Source organism: Pyxicephalus adspersus, chromosome 1, assembly GCF_032062135.1.
Source record: "Pyxicephalus adspersus chromosome 1, UCB_Pads_2.0, whole genome shotgun sequence".
Taxonomy (NCBI): Eukaryota; Metazoa; Chordata; class Amphibia; order Anura; family Pyxicephalidae; genus Pyxicephalus; species Pyxicephalus adspersus.
Window position 1 is genome coordinate 28,346,217 of NC_092858.1, and position 25,942 is coordinate 28,372,158.

At 37.5% G+C, this 25,942-nt stretch overlaps 1 protein-coding gene across 1 annotated transcript in view; it reads left to right on the plus strand.

Annotated features, from left to right (window-relative positions):
- Positions 1–25,942, plus strand: part of ATP8A2 (ATPase phospholipid transporting 8A2) — a 334,998-nt gene that overhangs the window by 56,357 nt on the left and 252,699 nt on the right. Inside the window, exons 8-18 of the mRNA XM_072400709.1 lie at positions 1,664–1,791; positions 1,986–2,097; positions 3,472–3,637; positions 4,945–5,072; positions 6,703–6,780; positions 8,533–8,621; positions 9,905–9,949; positions 15,481–15,553; positions 20,200–20,305; positions 22,185–22,267; positions 23,673–23,722. Coding sequence (XP_072256810.1) covers positions 1,664–1,791; positions 1,986–2,097; positions 3,472–3,637; positions 4,945–5,072; positions 6,703–6,780; positions 8,533–8,621; positions 9,905–9,949; positions 15,481–15,553; positions 20,200–20,305; positions 22,185–22,267; positions 23,673–23,722 — 1,058 coding nt within the window. The remainder of the gene's footprint in view (positions 1–1,663; positions 1,792–1,985; positions 2,098–3,471; positions 3,638–4,944; positions 5,073–6,702; positions 6,781–8,532; positions 8,622–9,904; positions 9,950–15,480; positions 15,554–20,199; positions 20,306–22,184; positions 22,268–23,672; positions 23,723–25,942) is intronic.

A 25,942-nucleotide genomic window follows, 5' to 3' on the forward strand; every position in this document is an offset into this window, starting at 1 on the left:
GGTCCAGAGACACAACCCCCCCCTGCCCTGAGCCTGCGATCCATATGAGAGACATGGTCCGTGGCTCTGGCCATTGTGCCCTTCTCCTGACCTGCTGGGGGCGCACTGGACATATCCGTGGACCACCAAAGTTTTCTTGCGGACCAGTGGTTGGTGACCACTGCTTTAACTGGCTATTTTACTAACATTTTCCCCTAAAGAATTTCTTTTTGGTGTAATTATGTGATTCATGCTAAAGTTGTAATATTAAAAAAAAGCATCAGAAATGTTCTTCTTATTTTAATAGGTTGTGGGGTCCTTATTTAATCTTTTTCCTGTGTGTTGCCCCATTGGAACAATGATCTTTACTTTGTGTCACAATACCAGTTGGTATCAGGACTGAAAGTCAAGGCAAATTCAAAAATGTACATGAAAGTTAAAGTATATATTCCAATGGACTTGAGGCTTGCAAGCTTTGCAAAACTGTGCAAGTTATACAATTTTGGGCCGTTTTTTAGGTATTAAGCTGAGCTATTAGCAGTTGAAGCTGCAGATAGTTAGGAATTTGACACCTAATTCATCAGTTGTTGTTTCCTTCAGCCAGCTTTCCTCAATTTCAAAAACATTGATTATTTCATTAATTCTACTTAGTTTTACCTTCCCATCACCTGCCAACGACATGTGTAGCTGGAAGAATTTAGAATATAATCCTTGGATTATACTACTTGAGCTTCTCTGGCAGCAAAACAGTCAATGCTTTTGCTGATTCCAAATCCCCAGAACACACGATTCTCAGCCAGTGACTGAAAGTAGCGCCAATTCAGTAAATGCCAAGAAATATAACTGTGGTTCTCCCCAGATCTTACTGGCTCAGTGGAGGAAAAGTGACAGCATTTCCTTTATCTGCTAAAGAATGCTAACGCATAAAGCTCGCCAACATGATTTCATTGGGCTGTCCATGCAGGACTCAGTATTAAAGAATAATATTATATTCCCACATATTCAACCACATCCAATATGTTTTATTCTTGGTGTCAGGGATCCAAGGCCATGTCAATGAATGGACAAAAGGGGTATTTGTTGCAGGCCTACCAGGAAAATGAAATACTGGGGGTAGTGACACCTAAACCCTTAGTAATTAGCCTAATAATTTTTGTTTTACAAGCATAATAAATATAAAAAAGCATACAAATACAAAATAGTAAATGTGATCCAATAATTGCCTTGCAGACATTAATGTATAAATATCTGTACCTCCGCTAGAGGGAGATTATCAAACAGGTAGGTTTGTTGCTGGTTAAGCCCAATACTTCTCCCATCTTCCAAGAACATACTCTTATAGTAGTTAACTTCCTTAGTTATTAATTAGGCTATACACAACTAATGGTGGTCTGGAGCCCAAAATGTACTATACACAAATTCTACAACATATAGTTTACTATTTTGCAGACAGTACAAAGACTAGGGGAAATAAAGCATCTGTAGCGAAAGTGTTATTATCCCTTGTATATCCTTGTCTTAAAAATCCCACAGCACCCAATCAGATTTGATTGTACTGAGGTATAACTTCTGATTGGTTGGTTGTGTTTGAGTTACTGTACCTTGCCATTACTGAAAAACCTGAAAGAGCACATAGTGGGATGAGATGATGTTGCACATTTACTTTTTGCTGATTTAATCCCAGGGTTTACCAGCAACCTCAGGTCTCCAATCGCTTGACGATCTGGTAAAGATGACGGGAAGGATCGAGTGTGAGGGGCCTAATCGCCATCTGTATGATTTCACCGGAAACATTCGACTAGAAAGCAACAGGTCTGTTTGAGAATCTTAAGACTTCTTAGTATAGAAGTGACTCTGGTCACCTTCTTTATTGCGAACTAAACTAAACCATTCTCCAGCATTAAATTATAAGTGGTAGTGGTATTGTAGTAGTATGTGTGCACTTTTTTTTTGTTTGCTACACTTTTTTTTTTTACTATTACTACTAAAGTTCTGTCTTGCTTTAGCCCCGTTCCTGTTGGACCTGACCAGATCCTATTAAGAGGGGCCAAGATCAGGAACACTCAGTGGGTTCTGGGGATTGTTGTATACACTGGACATGACACCAAGCTCATGCAGGTAATGCCAAAGTCATTTCTTTAAGTAATAGTTTGGCATAAAACTATTGATATTTGTGTATACTATGTCCATGAGTATGGGATGTCTAGTTCCCTGTTGCATGCTGTGGATCCTCCCACCAGCTCCAGCTGCCCCTTTACAAGACATAGATATGTCTTCAATTTTTCTTAAATGACTTACCAGACTGGTATGTTGCATTATGCCTGCATTTATACGTAGTAGACAGTCTAGCCAAGTGATTGGAAGACAATGGACATGCAGCCCACCAGTGCATTGTGGTGCAATGTGTTCAGAAGCCTATTGCTATGGGGTACTATTGAAAATAAATGGCAGCATTATAGGTTCATGTGAATCAGTGAGCATTGCAGTTACTGTGACATACCATTTTAAACAGGTGTAGATAAGCATTTCAAGTAAATTGAGCAAACTTTCTGATTTTATTACAATTGCAGTATAGTAGAGTGATTTAGTAAAACACTTACTTGGTTTCATTTGTTGCAGTGTTTTTTGTTAAGTTATTTTCACAGAAGATAATACCTAGTAAAATAATAAGCAATAATTGGAGTTTTAATGAACTTTGTGTCAACAGACATTCACAAACATTTTCATAAAACCATAATTTATTTAAATAATAAAATACATATAGTAACATCATTGGACATTCATACTTTTCCTAGAATGATCCCTGGATCCCAGTGCCACCTGTTCTTCTCTATCCCAGAGTCCATCATGTGTAGAGAGAGATATTTGGCAAATGGAAAAATATTGTATCTCAGAGCAGAAGGCAACAAGGGGTTAATGCAGGAGCTGGACACAGGAAACACTGAATTAAGCAACAGGTGTACAGGGACTAGATCACAGAACTAAGGGCTCGGCAGTGAAGAATTGTTGCATGAACACTTAATGCAGTGTGTGAGCTAGCTAAATAGCCAGGGCTGGTCCAGAGGCTATTTTCTGATTGGCCAGCGGATTGAACAGAATTGATAAAGCTTGGAAGGCACGCCCAGTGTCAGAACTGCCCGCATGCGCAGGAGAACAGCATCTGCTAAGATGGGGAAGAGGTAAGTGTGATACTAAGATGTACAAGTCTTATCATTTTTCTTTACTGAAGAAGCACATCGTGTGAAATGTGTTGAAAGATACATGAGACCTTGTATGTCCAGTGATGTTGGTATATGTAATATTGTTTTATTATTTAAATAAATCATGGTTATATGAAAATGTTTGTAAATATCTGTGCCTTAAATTCCACAGTTAAGGGTTACTTGTATCTTCTGTGTCTTTGATGCTATTGGATGTGGCACCAGACCTTTTACTAGTTACAATTATCAATTTTTAAAGTTATATTAACTGAGATTTTTGCTTTTTAATAAGAATTCAACCAAAGCCCCTCTGAAGAGATCCAATGTAGAGAAAGTGACCAACATACAGATCTTGGTTTTGTTCTGCATCCTTCTGGTCATGGCGCTGGTCAGCTCTGTCGGGGCCTTGTTATGGAATAGAAAATACGGAGAAACCAACTGGTATCTTAGTAGCACTGGTGAGTGTCATTATCATGTGCTGCTTTGTTTCAGAATCACTGAGAAAGCTCTAAAAGCCTTTTTATGACACCGTGATGTTTTGCATTATTTGATGGCCATTTAATGACAGCTAAAGAGATCTGACTGGGCTGTACGCCTTGTGCTGTATCTTTGCTACCCAGGCAGTGGCCATACAAAGCCCATTGTGTATATGGAGATGCAACATTGTTTGTTCCGCCTTTGTCAGCATTCTCTGGTATTGTCTAAAGTGAGTTATTGTGACGGTATCGCTGGAAGCTTTCTAGCACATGTTGATCATGATAGTTTACATGTCCTATGTGTTTGTTTTACTCTAAATGCTTGGTATTGATTCTAAATTCTGCAAGCTAGATGTCCAGGGCTTAGATTATCACAAAATTCACCTCCTAACTGCAGCCACAAAACTCAGCCCAAAGCTCAATAGAGCAATGTAGCATGGTAGCTTAGAGGTGATGGTAGCCTTTGCAGTGATTTTGCAGGTTCTCCCTGTGTTTGTGTGGGTTTCTTCCAAGTACTCCAGTTTCCTCCCACACTCCAAAATCATGCGGTTAGGGTAATTGGCTTCCCCACAAAATTGACTGTATTAAAGACATATGACTGGGGTAGGGACATTAGATTGTGAGCCCCCTTGAGGGACAGCTAATGACATGACTATGGACTTTGTACAGCACTGCATAATATGCCAGTGCTATACAATTACTGAATAATGATAATGTAGAGTATAGAGCAGTGTTTTTCAATCAAGGTTCCTCCAGAGGTTACTAGGGGTTCCTTGGGCAATGTGTGCCTTTAAGGCCAGTTTACCTGTCACCAATGATCTTTTTGGCTATCTGTAACGACGTACTTCCCATTAGCCAGTAATGAAAAAGGCATTCGTCCTACTGGCTGCCACACCACTATGAGCTGTGAATCTAGTAAATATAATAAGGGTTCCCTGAAGAACTGAAAGTAAGTAGTGGGTTCCTCCATGTCAAAAAGACTGAGAAACACTGGTATGGACATTTTAATTCTAGTCGTATTGTTGGTCATGCATGTAACAATAAAAATATTGGATATGTTATTTTTTTCAACAAAAGTCTGTATACTCCATTCCCAGCACCATCCCAATGTCTAGGGCTACAAATAGGAGCCTGGTAACCATAAGCACAACCTTACTCCTGTATGGACCTTAACAAGCACATTTTATTGTATTCCATAATATAACAATCTTCTGCAGGAGTTTGTGTGATCTGTTTAACATCACTGTATTACAGAACCCAATGCTAATTATACATTTCTCTTCCTGCAGAGGCTATATCTAACAATTTTGGATACAATCTATTGACATTCATTATCCTGTACAACAATCTCATCCCCATCAGTCTACTGGTGACTCTGGAGGTGGTGAAGTTCACTCAGGCACTTTTCATCAATTGGGTGAGTACAGAAAAGAATTTTATATCCACACCCAAAACATGTCAGATCTTTGTTACCATCTATTCTCCATTGAGGAAGTTTCCCTACAAATCTTGTTCTGTAGATTTTATGGGTCAGTAAGAGGTAAGAGGTGATTTCTCCAAAGTGAGGGAAAGCACTGGACTATTGTCACCACTGGAAGATCTCTTCTGTATTTCTGAAATTTTGGATTCCTTTTTATCTTTGGTAACATTGGTTTCCTGGTGTAATAGAAAGTAGCATGTGATGCCTGATTCAGAGGGTATTTGGCATCTTGTACCTCAATTTCACCTGGAAAAGGCATTAGGGGCTTGTAAGGGGCCATGCATAACTGTGTTGCTGCAGATATGTGGCTCTTTGTTTGAGATCCAAGCCTGAAGTGTCCTGGATGGAATGGGTGGGCCAATAACCCTATACCATTTCTAGGCCAGAAATTGAGCTCTGGAGCACCTGGCAATTGATAATTAAAGCTCACTTGTCTTTGAAGTAAGAAAAAGTTAGAGCCTGAAATCAGGTGGCAAGGATGTGTGTAGCCTGTATGCTGGGAGAAACTTTGAGGGCTCCCAAAGTTTAGGTCTGGGGAACCAATAACTCTGAAAAGTGTTAGAGAGAAAGCCAGGAGGCTCTTCTGCCAGGCAAATCCAGGAGATTGCTTTAAGTTTATTTTTTTTGTGGATGAAAGCAGGCAGCATGCCCTGAAATTTGAACTGAAGCCTGAAATACCTCTCTGCAGCGAGTGCGTTTTAAACTAATCTCTTACGTAGGACAAAGAGACGGTGAATCTCCCTCTTTTAAATTGTAAAGAGAAAATAAACTGAAAACTGCCCTAAAACAAAAAAACACACTTACCTTCAATCCCGCAGGGCAGTCTGATTCATCTGGAGGTGTCTTCCATGGGGTCCTGCGTTGTCCCGGCATTCATCCCCAAGCTGGCACTCCGGGTGGCGCAACTCTTCTTCTTTTCTTCCGGGTTCTTCTTCCTTCGTCACCCAACCCAGGCACGAGATCGGGTGATGTAGGTTGGAAAAAAAAAACTTGCCGATCTCACGCATGCGCATTGAGATCGGCAAGTTTTTTTTCCTCTTTTCACGAAAAGGCTCCTTCATCACATGCCTGAGATGCTGGGGCATGCGCAGAAGAAATACCCAAGAGTCTCCCAGGATGCGTGATGTAGGTATCCCGGGAGGCTTTGCGCACTCATTTATTCTCGATCGCCTAGGCGATCGAGAATTGGGGGGGCGGTGGTGCACCTTTTTTTTTTTAAAGAAGGGTGTTGCACTTAAAAAAACAAAACAAAACAAAAAAAAAACAACAGAATTTTTACCTTACATAAAAAGGTTGTCTACCCTTTTATGTAAAGTGAATTTTCTGAGTTTAGGTACGCTTTAATGAATGAATATGTAGCCCAATCTTTTAGTTTGCCAGCCTGTAAATAGCCCTGTTCAAACTCAATCCAAGAAGTTGCAAAGGTTCTTCAGTCTGCTTATTCTTTATAAGCAGACCCCTGTTATATCTGAGCGGATTTGTAATGTATACTTGATTGTCATTTCAATGTGTTAAGTCATGATTATCCCAGCATGAAAAATTGATGAAGGTACATGCTGTATTACAGGATAGAGATATGTACTATGCAGATACAGACACTCCCGCAATGGCCAGAACATCTAATCTGAATGAAGAGCTGGGACAGGTGAGCGGTCCATTTTTGCTTCGTATGTTACATTATCTTTTTTTTTTCTAATTCAGAAATAATAAAAAATAAACTGTATGTAGAGTGTTAATGCTGTGCAAAGAGCAGAAACTGTTCAAAGATACACAGCTGCAAACTAGAAAGATATATAAGGCCTGCTTTCTTAAAGCTCTTTAAGACTGGAGCAGATAGTCTATCATGGGAGAACCTGGGTGATCCAGCAAACCTGGCAAAGATTTGGTGCAGGATTGAAAACATTTGCAAAATATTAGCAAATGATTTTAAAAAAATTATTTGATGGATCACCCAGGTTCATTTATGATAGTCTATCTTCTCCAGTCTTGGAAAGCTTTAATAAATTAGGCCCACTGTGTAGTCCAGGCAAACAGTACAGCTGAGAAATGTTTCTGGCACTGCAGCAGTGAGTATTTTTCTTTTTCTTTTCGTACTGTTATAGAAAAATATAAAATTTTCTTTTAACCATAATATCCTAAAAAACACTACATGTAATACTGTAATCTTATTTATGTATTGTATGCTGTACAGTTTTCCATCAACAAGAAGTCACAGTGTCACATTCACTATCTTCTCCTTTACAGCACCGATTGTATGGCATGAGACAGTGCTGCCCTCATCTGGCAGAATTGCTTTATTGCAGGAGTTTATTGATTTTTCCTTTATTAGCTCTGTTTTTTTAAAAAAAGTATTGTAATATGTTTTAGATCTCTATCATATTGCTAGTCTTATTTTGTATTAGTTTTATTTTTGTATTATTTTGCTACTTTCTGAATTCCTCTCTGTTGTAATATGGTTTATAAAATGGTTTCAAAATGCAACAGATGTCCACTAATCTTTGTAGAAAAGGTCTATCCTTTAGCCTATCCATGTCTTAATAGTAGTTAATCTACCCACTTTCAAAGTATTGTTGGCTTCCTTCATTCACAAAACACATGACACGTGTCACTGTCCAAGTAGTTACCAGCTCATCTCCATTATAAAACAGAACTTTTATTGAAAAGCCTGAGATCACTAAAATAAACCAAATGCATGGTATATGAGGACCCATCCAACCTATCCAATAAACTAACACCCCTTTAAGCAGACCATTTCATTGTATAGTTAGTGGATCTAAGGGACATTTAACAATCATATTGTAATGTGCGTGGTGAGCTTTAAATTTACAATAAAGACAACCCAGAAGAATCTAAAGAGAAGAAGAAAGCAAGTCTAAACATGTGTACCATACAACAAACTATTAGATAAAAATACATCAACGTGTAAAATATTATTATGTTGAATGTGCCTTCTATAGTAGCATACTAGTAGCCACAAATTGGCTATAATAATCCTGCATCATCTATCAGTTGTATCTATCACTACAATGTAAACTGTGATTTAATTTTTTATTTTTTTTAAATCCATTCTCCTGCATTGTGATTGTATTGAACTTTTTATTTACTTATTACAGCACAGACAAAACAGATAGACATAGAAAATACATTGCTTTCAGTGGAACCTTTTCACACCAATATGTTGCATTGCAGTCCTGAATGTGGTATTTTGGTTGCAGATTGCAGTTTGGTATTCAAATGTCAAATGGAGTATTTATATATATATATATATATAACTCAGCAAATATTCATATATAAAATATAAAACATTTTTTACCTAGCTAGCATGTAGTGAAAAGTGTGTGTGAGCCCTCATGACTATTTTTAGAGAAATAATAAAAATATATGTTTTCCTCTCTAGGTCAAGTATTTATTTTCAGACAAAACTGGAACTTTAACCTGCAATGTCATGCACTTCAAGAAATGCAGCATTGGTGGTGTTACATATGGGTAAGTTTATCTGCACACTGTGCAAATCAAAGTTATAACTAAACAAATTATATTCATAGAAGCATGGATCAATATGTTATAAAAAGACAATATATATAATTGGAAACTTAGTTAGAACACACATAAACAGAAAGGTTTTGTTGTTATCTTGTGCTATCTAAATAGGGCCATCACCTTGTCCTAATGATTACTATTCACATCTGAATAGATTCAATTATTTTTCTAAAGTAGGAGTAGAATTTATTTCAGAAAATGTGTCTCTTTTGAAATTTACCCCCTTACTTTCTTTTGTAGTAGCAACCTTTGAATTTGCATTGCCTGTTAATACTTTTCTTCCAATGACAGTGGTCACAAGAAAACCGAGAGGGTAACTCTCACCAGTCCTATTCTGCTTGTATGTCAGATATAAGGCTTTTTCTCTGACGTCTAAGATGATCTTCCTTTCCTTTGAGTGAGAACTAGTGCTTGGTCCCTGGTAGAAAACAAAAAGAATGCCCCATGAAATCACAGATCCCAAAGTTAAAGGGATTGCTTCTTTTTTAATATAGTGGGTGAAGCTGTGAAAAAGGTTATTTATTATTATATTATGCATTTTTATAGCATTTACATATCACATAGCACTTTTTTCGTTGTTCCTAAGAGAGGCTCACAATATGTTATCCTTACCATGGTCATATGTCTTATCATAGTCTGAGGCCAAGTTTTGGGGAGAAGACAAGTAACCTACCAGTATGCTGTTATTATGTGTAACGAAATCTGAATCTGTGGTTGAAACCCACACAAATACAGGGAGAACATACCAAAGTGCAGATGGTGCCCTGGCCAAAACTAAGCCCCTATTTCTGCAAGACATAAGTTCAAGCCACTGAACCAACCATCCAGATCATTGCCTTAGTCCCCTATAGCCAACGGAGCATACTGGTTTAGAGATACAGCCTAATTTTTATAAAGCCATTTATTCCAAATTGCATACATCTGTTCCTGGCTTGTTGTCAGATCATTGCTTGAAAACATTGGCTTCTATGGGATAGAGTCTGGGAAGTAACAAAAAAAAGTAAAACCCAAGAAAGCCCCCTAGTGAAGCATTGTGAAGCATAATATGATAGTATATTGAGGTTAGAATTGAAACCATACCCCCTATATACACCCCTCCTAGAAGCAGCTGTAATTTTCCACTGTATGCACACAGACTGGCATTGTATTTGTGAAGCGATCAATAATTCATGATCTGTATATATTTCCATATTATTTCACCTTGTTTTTTATTTTTACATAACTGGAAGACACTTTCCAGAATTTGAGAGAGAACGCTCCTCTGAAGATTTCAGGTAAATATATCTCTTTTCATTGTCTCATTGCTTGAGCATTCCAGTAAGGAAACCTATTTTTGTAAGCAGAAGGAGCAGAAGTGAGCTATTCTGTTGTAGTTCAAAGCCATTAGGTGGATGGATAAGAAGTAAAACCTGATTCATTGCAATAGACAAAATGTAATATTTTGTTTGGGTTGGTTTTTAAACAATATTTTAGAATACTTAAGTAGGTGGGCAGATTTAAGATAAAAAAAATCATAATATTAAACTCAGAAATAATTTTAGAATCAAGTTTTGAGGGTTGCAGAATATCATGGTAAAAGTGGGCCATCCTTGGACAAAGCCAAAGCGTCATAGTACCCCCAAACCACCCCTCCACTAGCACCTTCTGACACTGCTTCATTGTGCTCACCAAGCAAGTATTTGACTATTTTTGGCTATTTTGCAGAGAACAAAAACCACTAAATGAGTCCAATCCAACTGACCCTTTTTCATTGCAAATGCAGGGCCAACCCAATGCTGATGTAGCTCAGATGGCGTTTTAAGGGCCCATCTCCACCTGTCCCAAATCTGCCACGTCGCATGGTAGAGAAAAAAAGACCTTTGCAAGGAGTCAACATAATACGCTCATATAGAGGGGTTTCTACCTTGTCTTAAGTTTCCATTAAACAAGCCAGTTCTATCCCACCTAGGTGACTTTCTAACAAAGTGGGTGTTCATATTTAACAAAAACGTCTTTGCTTTTCCCTGAAAGCCTTCAAGGCCAATGCACTCTTTTGTTGTAACTCCGTTTATATGAACTTTATAATTGTCTTATTCCTGATTGAAAAGCCCCAGCATTAGACAACCTTGTTTCTTTCATTTCCAAAGGCACTCTACTAAATACTTAAAGACCCTTCTATTTGATATGTTTCCATAACAAAAATGCTTTAATCTTCCTATTTATTCTTCGCACACAATTATTTTATTCCTTAATCCAATGCCAGGCGAGGTCTAACCAGCATAACAGAGACTTTTTGTGGGTGTACTTGGCAGAGGACATGTGAAACACGCTCTCTGCCTCTCTCTGTTTATATTACTTACAAGCACGTGCATTGAACAGGACTAGGCTGAATGTAAACAGTCCATGTTAAGAAAAAATCTATAAGTGTTTAAATACATATTCCTTCTTTTTTGCTAGGTGAGTTGGGTTTATGTGCCAGAATTGGTCCTCCTTAGCTGTTTCCCTTTTTCCCTTCTTTTTTTTTTTTACTTTGGAAAAATGTGGTCATTGTATTAGCATTTTCTGCAGACTATTGCTTCAGTCTTCCATAAATTACACTGTATCACAAAAAAATAAATATTGTCTGCTACTTGGTCTAATCCATGTGTGCTGAATCCAAATCTGAAGTCTGATTCTGCCTAGGAAGTCAGGATCTTAAGTTAATTACTCGTATAGACGTGATTAGCTACATTCTCTCGTTACGCAGTTACTATGTAATTTCTTTACATAACTAACTTTTTCCTCATAGTTCCATCACATTACTAAAACGAGTCCTTGTTCAACACTTCAGTAGTCGCCCATCATGTTGGTGTTGCACCGGCCTTGATATCTTGTTTACATAACAGAAATGTTTACTGGTGGAACCTCTCCCCTTGTTCATCATTCACATTACCCAAATTTTGTGGAAGAAGTCCAGATGGGGATGTAAGAAATGAATTTTAAGTGACATTCGGCAGTCAAGTTGATGGTATGCTGTTAGCATGTTGTTCACGAGTTCAGCATGGTTTTCAGCTCACTGGTTGCCCAGAAAGTTTTGTGTAACTAGCACGAATGAATCCCAAGCAGCAAGTTCAAGTGGGTTGAGTTTGTCTGTGAATGAGGCATCACGCATCAAATTGCGGATTTGGGGACCAACAGAAATGCCTGCTTTCAGTTTAGCATCTGTTATAACTTTTCCAAACTTGTCCTTCAGATACTGAAAACCTCACACTGGCCACTTTGTTAGGTAAGCCTGTTTAACTGCTTGTTAAAATACATTTACATCAGCTAAAACATATCTCTGTGGGACACCATTAGTCGTCCTATTAGAGTAGTTGGCTTTTTCTGTCTGCAGTCTCGGAGTTCCTCGGATGTACAGAAAGCTGCTGTGATTTAATTTTCCACAAAATTATTGGAAAGGGCAACATTTTATGTTTTACCATGTATTTTACATTAAACAATCAGTCTAAAAACGGAGAGATCTGGTGGTAACACGTTTTATTTTTGCATATAAATCACTTGTAATGGGTTGCTCATTTTTCAGTTCTATTGTAGCTGCTTTTCATTCTTTTAGTTCTTCCATGCTATTCCTTAATAAAATTACACTAAAGCGAATTACATACGTACAAATATACATATAAAGCAGTGAATGTAACACTGATCACACATTGTGTTTGATAACTTTAAGTGTAGATGCTTTTCACCTAGAGTGAATTCTCACTTAGGTTTTCACTTAACTTTATGAGTGGGGTGCAGCTGCTGACTTTGAGCACTCATTTATGAGCAAATATCCTGTTTTTTTAGCACGTTTGGATTTTCTGTGTAAAGTGAATTAGTACCACATTCACTAAGCTAAGTGAAAATTAACATTTTGCAAGGTAAATCTTCTTCCCTCTTCAGGTCATCCAAATATCAATTAACAGAGTTAGAATCTTCACACATTATAGTGTGCGAAAATTCCATTAATTGTCTATTCATGTGCAGATAAAATAGGATTTTTGGTTGAATGGATAATTTATTTGAACTTTCACAAAATGTGAAAATTCTTAACCTGTTTAATAAATTGGCCTCAGTGTCCGTTACTCAAATTTATGGTGAATTTGTATTATCCCTCAATGCTCAGCAGAGACATACAGCAGTTAAAACCTCATGAACAACTTAGCAGTTTTCACTGAAGTTTTTTGTATTGCTTTCCTGCTAGAGAGAATTTCCATCACTTTACAGTTTACTTTCTATAGAGGGATGGGAAGTGATGGAAAGCTCTCTGATAAGGTGTTAGACAAAATATAAAAACCTGACGAAAATGTTAAGCCCATTCCACTTTATTCACAACATAAAAAAGTTAGGATGGATTTAGACTTTATTATTCATTTAACATTTTGTATGTATATATTTTTAGACTTCCTGGCCCTTTAACAGCGAGGCCAGAAGCACTCCTGGCATAGCTTCCTCGCGCTGAACATTGGCATACTTTCATTAGCGGTCAGTGGGCCCATTTTTAGCTAAATCTGGCTGAAAATATTCCATTTAGCTGTGTCCAAAGCCTTCTTCATTCAAAGCTGAAAGGTTTATACTGTGCAGAATTTCTTAGCAGGCCCTTAATCCACCGGAGAATTCACTGAGCGCGGAGATGTCAATGTTTGCCTGGCTTTCTCCTCATCACCATATGTATACGCTATTCCATATGTATATATGACCACATACATTACTCTATGTACACGAGAAAAGTAATCTAGTGAGACCCCTATGACATGCAGTGATTATGTGTTTTTCTTTTTTTTTTAAGTTTACTTAAAGGCTTTTGCATAGAAATTAGTTTCAGTCAAATTCCTATCCAACGATTTAATATTTTGGCTGAGGTCTTCAGCGCTTATATCCTGTCTGCCATTAGAAGCTGTTTTATGACGCAGTGCAGATTCTCTCAAAGACCCTTCCGAAATCCTTAGATTAAAGCAGAAAAGTCAATGTGAATATATAAGATTTCCACCAGTTTTGAAAAAGAAATGATCATAAACTTTTTTTTTTCTTTGACTATAGAGAATTACATACTTCTTAACATTATGGAGCGATTTCTAGAAGAAAGCAGTAAGATTCTCAGTGGAGGAAACTAGCCAGTGCATTGAACTGAGTTGTGTTTCTAGCAGAACCTTTAGCACACTACGTTAATGTGTAGATTGTGTTTGTGCAGTTCTTTGGAGTGATGTTTTGTCTCTGATTTTGCTGTTTAATATTTTGTATTATTGAACATTAAGAGATTGCAATCCTGTTTATGACAACAGTATAAGGGGTCATATGCATGGGTCTTAATTACTTGCATTCAACATGCATTTGAAATGCACAAAAAACAGAAGTCAGAAAATTGCTATTGAGCAGTTGGAGCAGTATGTCTTATAGATCAGAGCAACCATTCTCAGCCAGGGTTCTATGGAACTTCACTGTGCTTATGAAGGTTGCTAGGGGTTCCTTAAAGGGGATCTAAACTCAAAAACAGCCAAAACAAAAAAAAATACACTTACCTTCAATCCCGCAGTGCAGTTGATCGGTCCAGAGGTTTCTTTCATCGGGTCCTGATTGTCCCGGTATCTGTCTTCAGGCCGGTGCTCCAGGTGCCGCCATCTTCTCCTCTTCTTCTGGGTTCTTCTTACTACGTCACCCGACCCAGGCGCGAGATCGGGTGACGTAGTTGGGGGAAAAAACTTGCTAATCTCACTGCGCATGCCTGAGATCTGCTCCCCCCCCCCCCCCCCTTTTGACAAAAGTGCTCCTTTTGCACCCAAGAGCCTCCCGGAATGCGTGACATAGGTATCCCGGGAGGCTTTGAGTTATTATAGTGTTCTTATAGGTACTACTTAAGGGAGGCATTAAGTAGCCACTAGTTTAAGAAGTTCTTTTTCCAACTGCACCTCAATAAATTAGTTTGATCATGGATTCCCCAAGGCCTGAAAATCATTCCTCTGGTGTAAAAAGTTTGAGCTGGTCTCAGTTATAGGCTTAATTTTACCCACTTTGCATTTGTTGACTTTCCTTTGGTTTCTTATTGAGGTATGTTTAATCTGAAAAGTACAACAGGTCAAACACAGTCAGTTCTTGCAAATTGCTGTTTTTTTTTCTCTGAATGCGACTGTGTCAGTCATATAGGGGCAACACAGGGTAAATGTTCTTAGTTACCTGTCAACTGTGGTAAAGCTTCTTCATTTAGAGGTGCCAGGTAACCTACTCATTTCTTCTCCATGCCCTGCCTTTTTCAATCTTATTGAACTGGTATATTTACCATCAGCTGAATCATCATGCATTACTACGATAGTGGATGGTACTGTGTGGATACTCATTAAGGGTGAACTCATACCCATAGCACTTGCTTCCATTAACTCAGTCTGTCAAGCATATAGAGTACGGGTCAGTGCTTTAGCAAAAAAATAGGGGATATATGAAGATAGATGGGGCTGTTAACCACTTTCTGACATCTAGAATGTATATAACAGGTGCCCAGATCTATCTTGGCTCATGCAGTTGATGCCAGTTTTAGGTGTCCTTTGGTAAATTTTGGTAAGTAAATGGAGTGTAATTAACCAGAGACAGCCAGGCAACTAGCCTCTTTAGAAGGATGTCAGTACTGACACCCTATTTCTCCCAGTACAAGTTTCCTTTATGTTACCCCCTTAAAGTCCTCTTTACCTTACCAAATACTACAAATACTGACATAAACCATTGGTCCCTGTTTATCACTTACATTACAGATAACATTGTATCATCTGTTCATGTTTACAATTGAAAAAACTGAGATAGTGAAATTGTTTTTTCTTTTCAGCCAATTACCTTCTACAAGTGAATCGTGTGACTTTGATGACCCTAAACTGTTTCAAAACATTGAAGGTGAAAGCGTAAGTATTAAATTGAAGGTGAAAACATTGAAGGTGAAAGCGTAAGTATTAAAGCAACGACTACCTGGTATGATAACAGTAACTGCTATATATATATATAGCACTGCATTGTTTTCCATCCCTCAAACCTACAAATGGGCTATACTTCTCTCCTTTAGCTACCAGAAGTTTCCCTGCCAGTAGCAAATATATAATCAGCAGAACCAAGTACAACACTAGAACAGGGGTACAAGGGATGCAGAAATATACATAACTAACTAGGACAATGCACTGAGCCATAAAGCAAAAACTAATTTTTGTAATGTAATGTGTTGCCAGTAGAAATTATTTGCATTTTAGGATTTTCAAAGTTCAAAGCAGATACAGAAACAAAGTTTAAAAAAAATCACTCGTATACCCTGTGGTATACTGAACATTGTTTCAAAACTCTGCTATCAAAACAATAAAAAATGTTACATCTGAAAAAGCTTTAGCACATTCAGGTGCTTTTTAAAGGCTAAAACAAATGAATTCTTTTGGAGTTTCTCAGCTGATCAATATTGTAAATCTCTATGATGACCCATAGAGACCCATAGATCAATATTGTAAATCTCTATGATGACTCCCTGCTCCCAATACCTGAATGGTAGAATGTACATGTTTGTGTGTTATCTTTAATGCAAAAGATAGTTGGATCAGGCCATAATATAAATCTGTCATTAGCTTTTTGTAATTTGTATTTATCAGCTTCCAGCAGAGAAAGCGAGAACAGACCTTAATGTTTTCCAGCACCAAAACCTTGCAAGGTTTAATACTGTAGGTGTCCAAGCATTCATCACATGACATTCTTGCTTTTATAGTATTTTTGTCACTTTATTGCCATTTTAGCATTTATTGCCATGAAAATATGGTGTTTGATGCAAATTTACAGTATATATATCCTAAATTATTATTGGGGGTTAGATTTCTTGTAAGCATTAGGTTTTGAAGTTACTTTGAGAATAACAGTGAAGAAGTGACTCTTTAAGGTGAACGAAGGGAAACAAAGATTTTCATTTTTTTCGATTGGTTATTGTAGAACATATGAACACTTCTCTTTTCATATACTTTCCCCCCATGTGTCTGTTACGCAAGGCTTCTTTAAACATCCCATCTATAAATAGTTATTTCAGAGAAATGATAATTAAATATTACGTGTGGCTGGATAATGGCTTCTGACAGATCTGGGACTGGAGGGTGATGTATGATAAACCATAATAAATGGTTGCTGTTATCTCAGTAACACTTACACTGTTTAAATGGTATTTGCGACATTCCTAGTGTGACGCCACTGACAAGACATGTAAGGTTACACTGGATGGGTATAAAATGGATTTAAAGCTGCTCAGTTTGGAACTGCAAGGTGTCTGTGAATCGCATTTGTCAGGAAAGTGATACTATTCAGTGGCTGTTCTGACAGCTTTAAAGCATGTACAATCGTCTTATTTCTCTTAAAGAACCACTGTACATAAATATTGCTGTTTTCATAAACTGGTTTATCTAGAAAAATTCAATAGAAAAACAAAATATAAAATAAATGTATAAATAGTTACAAAGTTATATGTGTACCTTGAGAAAGTTCTGCTCCAAGATAATTTGGTGCGTCTCTCATTTCCGAAATCCTCTTTTATTAAATGGTGCTCCTAAACATTAATTAATATCATTTTTATGAACAGGACTTTGCATATGTAAAAAATAAATATTATTTGTATTGTTTTAAATGAATAGGAGATATTGATAGGGAATTAAATTTAGGTTTTAAATAAGTGATGTTTATCCTTTTCCTTTGTATAACTCTGACTTTCCACACAGTTTAGAAAAATCATTTTACTGGTACCGTATATACTTGACTATAAGTTGTTCAGAGTATAAGGCAAGGTACCTATTTTTATTTTAATATCACTAGCAGGGCTCACTATTCACTGGCAATTCTGGTATCCAACCATCAGAGAGCTCTCTCCCACAATACACACTGGCAATCCCTAGTATCCAACAACTAGATCAGGGGTGTCCACACTTTTCTCACAAGCTACTTTTTAAATGACCAAGTCAAAATGATCTACCAACAATAAAAATGCAAAACATATATATATATATATATAGTGGCACAGAAGTGACTGGAGCTAATGGGACATTGAACATTGCACAGACATTGCACTACAAGACTATAGTAACAGGAAAGCTACAGCTCATCTGTCATAGGAGAATGACGTGCTGCACAAGAAAAAGAACTGCTGCACAAGAAACTGCCCAGCACTGCTCACCTCAGACTACCCTCTCTACTTCCCTCCCCACTTACCACAGTTACATGGAGCCTTCTAAAACAGAAACACATCCCCAACATCCCTATAGACGTAGCAGCCAGCTGCTGTTTAACAGCATGGAGTGGTAAGGCAGAGCTCTGCGATCAACGTTTTGGGCACCCCTGCACTACATGGTGACCCCCTGGAATAAAACCTGGCAATCCTGATATTTATCCATTAGAGGATGCCCTCTCACACATCACACTGGTAATTCTGGTATCTAATCACCAGAGAACGCCAAGCACAGTGATTCTCTACAGCTCTGTGATTCTCTCCAGCATTGCAGCTTCAATAGGTCTTCTATCAGGTTTGAAGTCTCTGGCCTCCTAACTTCCTTGTGCTGGATATTGCTGTACACAGTAAAAGGGAGCAAGCACAGCACAATGTACACAGCCTTGGCCTGTTGTGATGTGGGCATGGCTTGTGTTGGTCCCGCACAAGCCGTGCCCCATCCAGTGACGTTAGAGACTCCCTCTGCAGGCAGAGGGACACCAGTCTCCTCCGCAGCCCCCGCATCTCAATCGGGCTAATAGCTGACTTTTTCAGCACATTTTGGGTGCTGAAAAAGTCGGATTATACTTAAGTATATACGGTAATTATTTAGTCCTAATTAATTTATTTCAGCAAGACAAAATGTTGAGTTAATTTTGAGCATAGGTCAGCTTTATTAATATAATAAACACGTATTTTTTTATGGAGACTTTAGGAGAGAATATTTAAAGTGAGTTTGGTATAATACAGGAATGATTTTTAGCATATACAGTAAATGACTTTCTTTTTAGCAATTTATGGGATAAAAGCCCTAATTTTAAATTTGCTGACCACCAAATGTTTTAAAGATCAAAGAATGAAAAGAAGATAAGATAGAGGGTTTTTGGCAAATGTTCTTCATCTAGTGAGGAAAGCAGCTAAAGGACTCCTTCTCCAGCTGCCTAACCGCTGTTCTCAACACCAGAGCCTGGGACACCTTCTCCAGCTGCATCTACTTCAACGTTGCATGTAGCAAAAGCCATTTACTTTAACTAGTCTATCACAAATACACTGTTTACCTTTGCTCACCTCAAAGCTCTCCAATTCTCATGACCACTGTTTCATCACTGGATATATGAATACCTATTACATCTTCCCCTGAAGAAGCTAGTAAAGTGAAATGCACCTCTGTTGTATCCCTCCAAAATATTACAACACTTCCTTCACTTGATGTGGACTCTTCTTTATTACCACTTTTGTGTTAGGTAAACTGTGTGAAGTCAAAAAAAAAAAAAAAACTCTTATCTTCTCTTCTTTTCATTATTTGATCTTTTTAGCAATATTTTATTCCAAATACTGGCTTCCCTGGGAGCTGTAGCAGGGATATCCTGTACAGCAAAGTGGTCTAGTTGTCCAGTATTTGTTTCCATACAGGTATAAATACACTTACTTGCAAATTTGTAAATGCTGTTAAATGTTCTTTCACATGAGCATGCACATGGTTGATATTTGGTATGTTTTAGGTATAGTAGTCCTCTAAGTTTTATAAACTAACATTTGGACATATAGTACTATTACTTTTTACAGGCTACAAAATTATTTTTGTAAGTGACATTTAACTTGAGCACATCTGATGCTACTACAGATCAGGTTCCAAAATTACACATAACAATACCAAAGGGATCATTGTTGTGTAGTTAATGCTACCTATAATTCATTTTAGCCTAAAACATAATGTATATGATGCATTACATTACAATATAGTAGTGCAAACACTTGTTTTGTATGGAAACATTACATTAGAAGACATTTAGGCTAGTCAGGTTCCATGGGAAATAATCGCTTTGCAGGGGATAACTTACTTAGCTTAGTGAATGTGGTGAAAATTCTCTTTGCAAAGAGTAACCATTTATGTGCATAGAAATCCAAAAAAAATATAATAATATGTGCAGTTTACCTGAGAGCCTCTCATCTTAAACAAGAAAAAACAGTGACATAATTCATCATTACAGGTTCTCTACATCTTGTTTGATTTTCTGTAATATTTTTACAACTAAACCTTTAGGAAAGTTTCCCCAATTAATCTGCCTATGGTCAGAGTGACCCATATATCTGTAGGCTAACCTTAGCACTCTCTGTTGGGAAGATTATTACTTGTTATACATTTTTTATGGTCAGTCGCTGTCTACTTTTCTACCCCTCTCCATAGGAAAAAGAGGGCATTGTAATAGACCTTTGAGTTGTTCATAGACGCATATGTCTTTTAGTTATCTTTGAACTTAGGCAGTTTAAAAGGAATTTTATTTGTTTTTCTTATCTAAAAGCTTTTAATTAACTGCAACCTTTCTATGTCAGCCCACAGCCATGGTGATCAAGGAATTCCTAACCCTTCTTGCTGTATGTCACACGGTTGTTCCTGAAAAAGAGGGGGACAAAATCATCTACCAGGCTTCATCTCCAGGTTAGTTATCTCTAAGAGTAAGAGAAAGTTTAGGGCTAAACAGCAACCCAATATTATCATATGCTAAGAATGAAAAATGTTAGGTGGATTACTACTCCCTTGCAAATAGTCAGGTTCAGTTACTACTGTCCAACATGAGATGTCGCCAGTCTCCAACCTTTCTGACCTCATGGAGCACTAAATTCATCATTTTAAATCCTGTGGACCAATAATATGAATTTTTTAAAAAGATTATTTCATTTGTAAAATATTGATCTACCTAATGGTGCTGACAAGGACTGTGGAGGCTCTGATTCATTTATCAGGTCACGGTTAAGTGAAGTATTACTATTGTTACTATTATCATTAGTTGCATTATCTTTGGTATTACTAAAGAAATGCAAAATATTGGTTTGCTTTTTCTCACTCATTATGGGTTTATTTCATTTGAATCTAAGACCAAACAAGAAATTATAGTTTTCAAAGTTCAAGTATTTGATGCCATTAAATATAACAATTAAAGAAAATTCACAGTTAAGGTCGTACTTACCTACAAGAGCATCTGAGAAATAAACAAATAAAATAAAACAATGGGATGAGAATCGGTGTTGGCGGAGCAGTCTGATTGTTCTAATGGTGGAAACAATACTGAAGCGTACGGCTTGGCAACGGTTGCCTCATACAACTTAAGACTACACTGACGTCACGCTGCGTCTCCCTTGTTTTTTCCATCTCTAGTACAGTTTGTGAATTTAGTGCAATAAAAAGGCGAAAATTGTCAGTTAGAATAAAAGAATTTATTAGAATATGACATTTGTTTTATTATTAATAAAACATAAAAATTGCAAATAATGTCCAAAGTTTTCTGTGGACCTCCAAAATGTTCTCGTTGACCACTGGTTGGCGACCACTGCTTTATACTATACTCTATCAGTGTCCAAACAACCCCCTGAAACTAGTATCTAGTATCATTATACTATTATATGGGGCCTTTATACTAAAATGTGGTGTCCGAAATCTTTCATACTAGTATGTGGTATTGAAATACCTGTGTCTGAATGACGCCATACTGCAATAGTATTAGGTTGGAGAAGTATGGCAAAGCCTTCACCCTTCTCTCTCTTATAAGATTAAGCTCTGGTGTTTATTATATGGAATTTTGTCCGGTATGTGTTTGTCACTTATAGCGAGCAGTGATACAGTTACAGGAAGATACAGAGAGAAGTTCCTGAGTTTAGCACTTCTATAGCTAAGATATCCCAATTTACTTATGTATGTGCATCAGCATGAAAGGAAAGGATGTTAAATTTTTTGGATGGAGTAGAGGATGACAGATATTTTTGTTATCTGTGTCCTATTAAAGAAAATGCCCTCAATGTCCTGTAGCTACAGCAGCGAATAGGAATATAAAATATAAAAATAGGAAAAAGATATAAAATATCTTCAAAATAATTGGACACTCTTTCATAGACCGTTGCCACCAGAAGAATGGTCCCCATTAGAAGGTTTTTCCTATCTGTTCTGGTTAAAACCTGAAATCCCTGGCAACACTGATCTTAAATATGAAAAGGGAGAGTGAATTTTCCCACTGGGGATATAGACATCAATGAAACCTTGACTGTTTAAATAAATTTGAAATAGAAATTGCCAAATTTCTGCATCCAGAGTTCATAACCCACCATAATATCTCCCAGAAAGGAAAAAGTATTCTAGTAGGTTCACTGGTTCCTTACCCTTCTATCTCTGGAGTGGGTATGTGCTTCCATTGTTACAGTAATGACATTAAGTTGCAGTCCTCATTAGATGCAGGGATTGATATAAATGGTCTGTGTATTCTGTAGGCCCAGAGGTGCCAGCAAAGCATAAATAAGTAAAATTGAATAATGCTCCTTTTTTGTAGATGAAGGAGCTCTAGTGAAAGGTGCAAAAAAATTGGGCTACACGTTTACTGGAAGGACGCCACATTCCGTCATTATAGATGCTGTAAGTATTGTCTGAAAAAAAGTATGTAGTGTTAAATGCTCCACTTCTTACCTTTAAGCAAAAATAATTCCATGTGGCTCACTTTTCATGCATCCTCATTCCAGCGCTGGGTGCTGCCATCTTCCTTCTCCTCTACTTCTGGATGATCTTCACCATCTTGGTTGGGCACACCGGGATGATGTAACTCCCCCAAAGGCACACAGGAATTCATTCATCCTGGGCACATGCCAGGAAATTTTCATACAATACTAGAACATAGCAATTGGTACACTATGCATATTTTTCCACAATACTAACATTATCAGATAATACATAGCTACATGTTTTCTGATAATTACATATTTTTGTGTGTGCACTCCTATTAAACATTTTTTTTTATCAGTTGGCCAAAAAAGAAAAAAAAAGCAAAGTTAGAATAACTCTGACTTTGTATAATACCTGTAGATGTTTTCATGTCCTTTTTGATCTCTTGTTGAGCTCTATGAGGGTCTATGAGAGAAGTATGAGCTCTATGAGAGAAGTATGAGCCGGAGGCATTGCACTGACCACAGGAACTGGTCACTGTTTACATATCAAAGTGCTTTGGTTGATGGCACCCTTGTTTTACTTTTCAAGGAGTCGAAAATAAATTGCCTTTTGAAAAAAATGATAGCTTGATGTTTTTTAGACTCATCAGCTAGTGTTAATCCTTTTTATTAATTAACTGTAATGCTCTGCTCATGTCCTGAAGTTTCAGATCAGATTGACAATGCACATGTCCTCATTAGCTAAAATATAGAGGGACGGCTCCTTAGATCCTGAAATAAAGATTACAATGGTGGTGGCTGGTGCTCTCTCTTGCATAGTATATAAAAGATTTTATAGTTTTATAGCCTCACCCCAGGATACATTTCAGAAGTTACATTTTTTTTTCTAAAACATGAAACATGACTACCTACAGTATATGTGTCAAGGTTTTGAATAAATCGAATTTGTGAATTTTATCCTGGAGTGTGTTTTGTTCTCAAATGTTAAGAACAATGCAGGAATAAGAAACACAGATTGTGATGGAAAATGATATACATAAATTAAATCAGTTTATACCAGAGCAGTGTATGATTGTTTCTGGGTGGGTTCTATGCAAGGACACCCTGGGAAATTGTTCAGGGTGCCCACCTTCTCCAAGACCTCAATTGACAAAATTGCATTGGGGTGCACAGAGCTGGAATGCTGGAGTGTATTAGTCCATACTTTATATTTGCCCAGGCCTGTTTTGTGTAAGACCTTGTTATGTGTTGGTGCAGTTTTCACTTTTGCATTTCTGTGTAAGCTTGCCTCTCTAGCTGCTATCCACAAGGTGACAGTGTTTTCAAGCATAATTTTATTTCCTTAGCTGGAAGAATCACTGATTTTTTTCCTTTCCTAGATGGGCACAGAACAAACCTTTGAAATTCTCAACGTGCTGGAATTCTCAAGGTAACGTTATCCACCACTTATCGCTAATTTAATTGCCGCTCTCCCTTGTGCTGTGTATTTATCTTTTTATTCATGGTATCTGTTAGTTCAATCAATATTGTGCCCCGTGATGTATATTATGAAATCATTATTTGATCATTGAGAAGGGAACAGCGTGTTGGTTCACATTACCCCTCTCACCACAAGGAAAATATTTCCAGCAAATGAAAGGGAACGCAGAGTATCTCTTACACATCTAATGTTCAACTATAATAAACTCAGAGTAGGAAAATAATGAACTGATTATTGTTAAGTCCTTAGATAAATCTCTTTGTTCTATTTTGAAATCCTAATGTATCACAGTCACTCAAGAAGTGTGAATTTATGTTTGATTTTTGGTCACCCCATTTCCTTTTTTTTCCTGGATCAAAACTTTGAACATGGAGGGAATGGGAAAGCTAAATTGTGTTCCTACTGGGGAGATTCACGCTCTCGGCTTGTCCTAGTGACCATTGTCATTGGGGCAAAAAGTGACTCAATTTAAATATGGCACCAGAGCAAAAGGAGGAGAATCATCCAATAGTGCCACCTATTCTGTGAAAACTGTCTAATAGGGGATTTCCACTCCCATTTTAAGAAATTGCTATCCACTTCCTGCTATGTCACTGGGACAGAAAGCAAAGGGAAATCAATAATTTAATAAAACACAGGCAACAGTTGGAGATAATAACCCTACACTATTCTATCCAAAATCCAAAAGAAAAATTACAATTTTGTAATTACAAAATTTAAAAATTGGGTAAATATACATTTAAACAAGTCTTAATTTGTTCCACCTTCATTTATTAAGATTAAATTGATAGGCACAGTGTCACTTTTAGAAAGTTAAGAATTAACCACTTGCTATGAATATTATAGATTCTTTTCATGGAGTTTATTTTGCAGAATAGTTCAACATAGTGTAACTACGTACAAAACACAGCAACTAATAGTAACTAATTGCATTTTTTCCCAATTATTTAACTTGAGTATACTGAAATAAGGTTAATCTGGATTACTGAACTTTGATTTTTGTTTTTGATACACTTTTTTAAGTAAACCTGAACTCACAAAGTGAAGATTTTTCTATATATACCTTTTGGTTTAAATTCCTCCTGTAAAATTGCAGCCTATACATCTCCAAAGTACTGAGCCACATGCATAATGTGAGTGTAGATCCAAGGCGCTGTGCCCTCTAATTGCTGGTCTCATGAAATTTGGAGAGGTCACCACTGTGCTGATTAAGGTCCTCCTTGCTGGAGGGAAATCTGTACCTGAGGACATGCAGTGCACAAATCTCCCTGCTAGTCCCATCATGTGTTCTGGGGATCTGTGCTTTCCAAACCTTTCCTACTGCTGCTTGATTTTTCCTCCATCAGACTACCAGTCATCCGTGACAGCTCTATTATGATGAAACAGAGTTAAGCTGCGTACACACCTGCAATTTTTCTCGTTGGAAAGGATCTTTCACGATCCTTTCCAACGAGAAAAGACTGCACGATGCATGAACGATGCTGTACATACAGCACCGTTCATGCTCTATGGAGAGGGGAGGGGGAGAGCGACGGAGCGGCACCCTGCTGCGCGCTCTCCCCTTCCCTTTCATTACGATCGGTCGTCGTCCATCGTCCATGGATCCGCCAGGACGGTCGTCGGACGATGGACGACGACCGACTGTACACACGGCAGATTTTCGCCCGATAATTGGCCGATACCGATTATCGGGCGAGAAAAATTTGCCGTGTGTACGCAGCTTAACTGTCTCAAAATTGCTGCCTCCATACAGAGACAGTACAATGGAATGTCAAAAATGGGGAAAAGGTTTAGCTGCACAAAGATCACAATGTCAGACTAGCCATTGTTTTCCATGTATAGCTTCCACTGTTCAGATTGGGGGTCCTTACAACCAATAGAGGTGATTTTACCGTTTAAAACAGCTTGTAAAAAGTGGATAACATTGGATCCAATGCAATTATCTTTTATTTATAAGGCAATAGGAAGCGACAACATTGGCAGTGTTGCCAATGCCAATGCCAAGGTAAAATACCACTAGTCTGAATATGCTCCTAAGTTATGGTCCCGTTCAAACGTTTCCATTGTTATGTAATAAACCAATCATTCAATCTTAAAATTTAGTTCAAATAGAAATCCCATCTATATCTGGTTAATAGGCTTTATCTTGGAATGTTTTATTTACAGGTC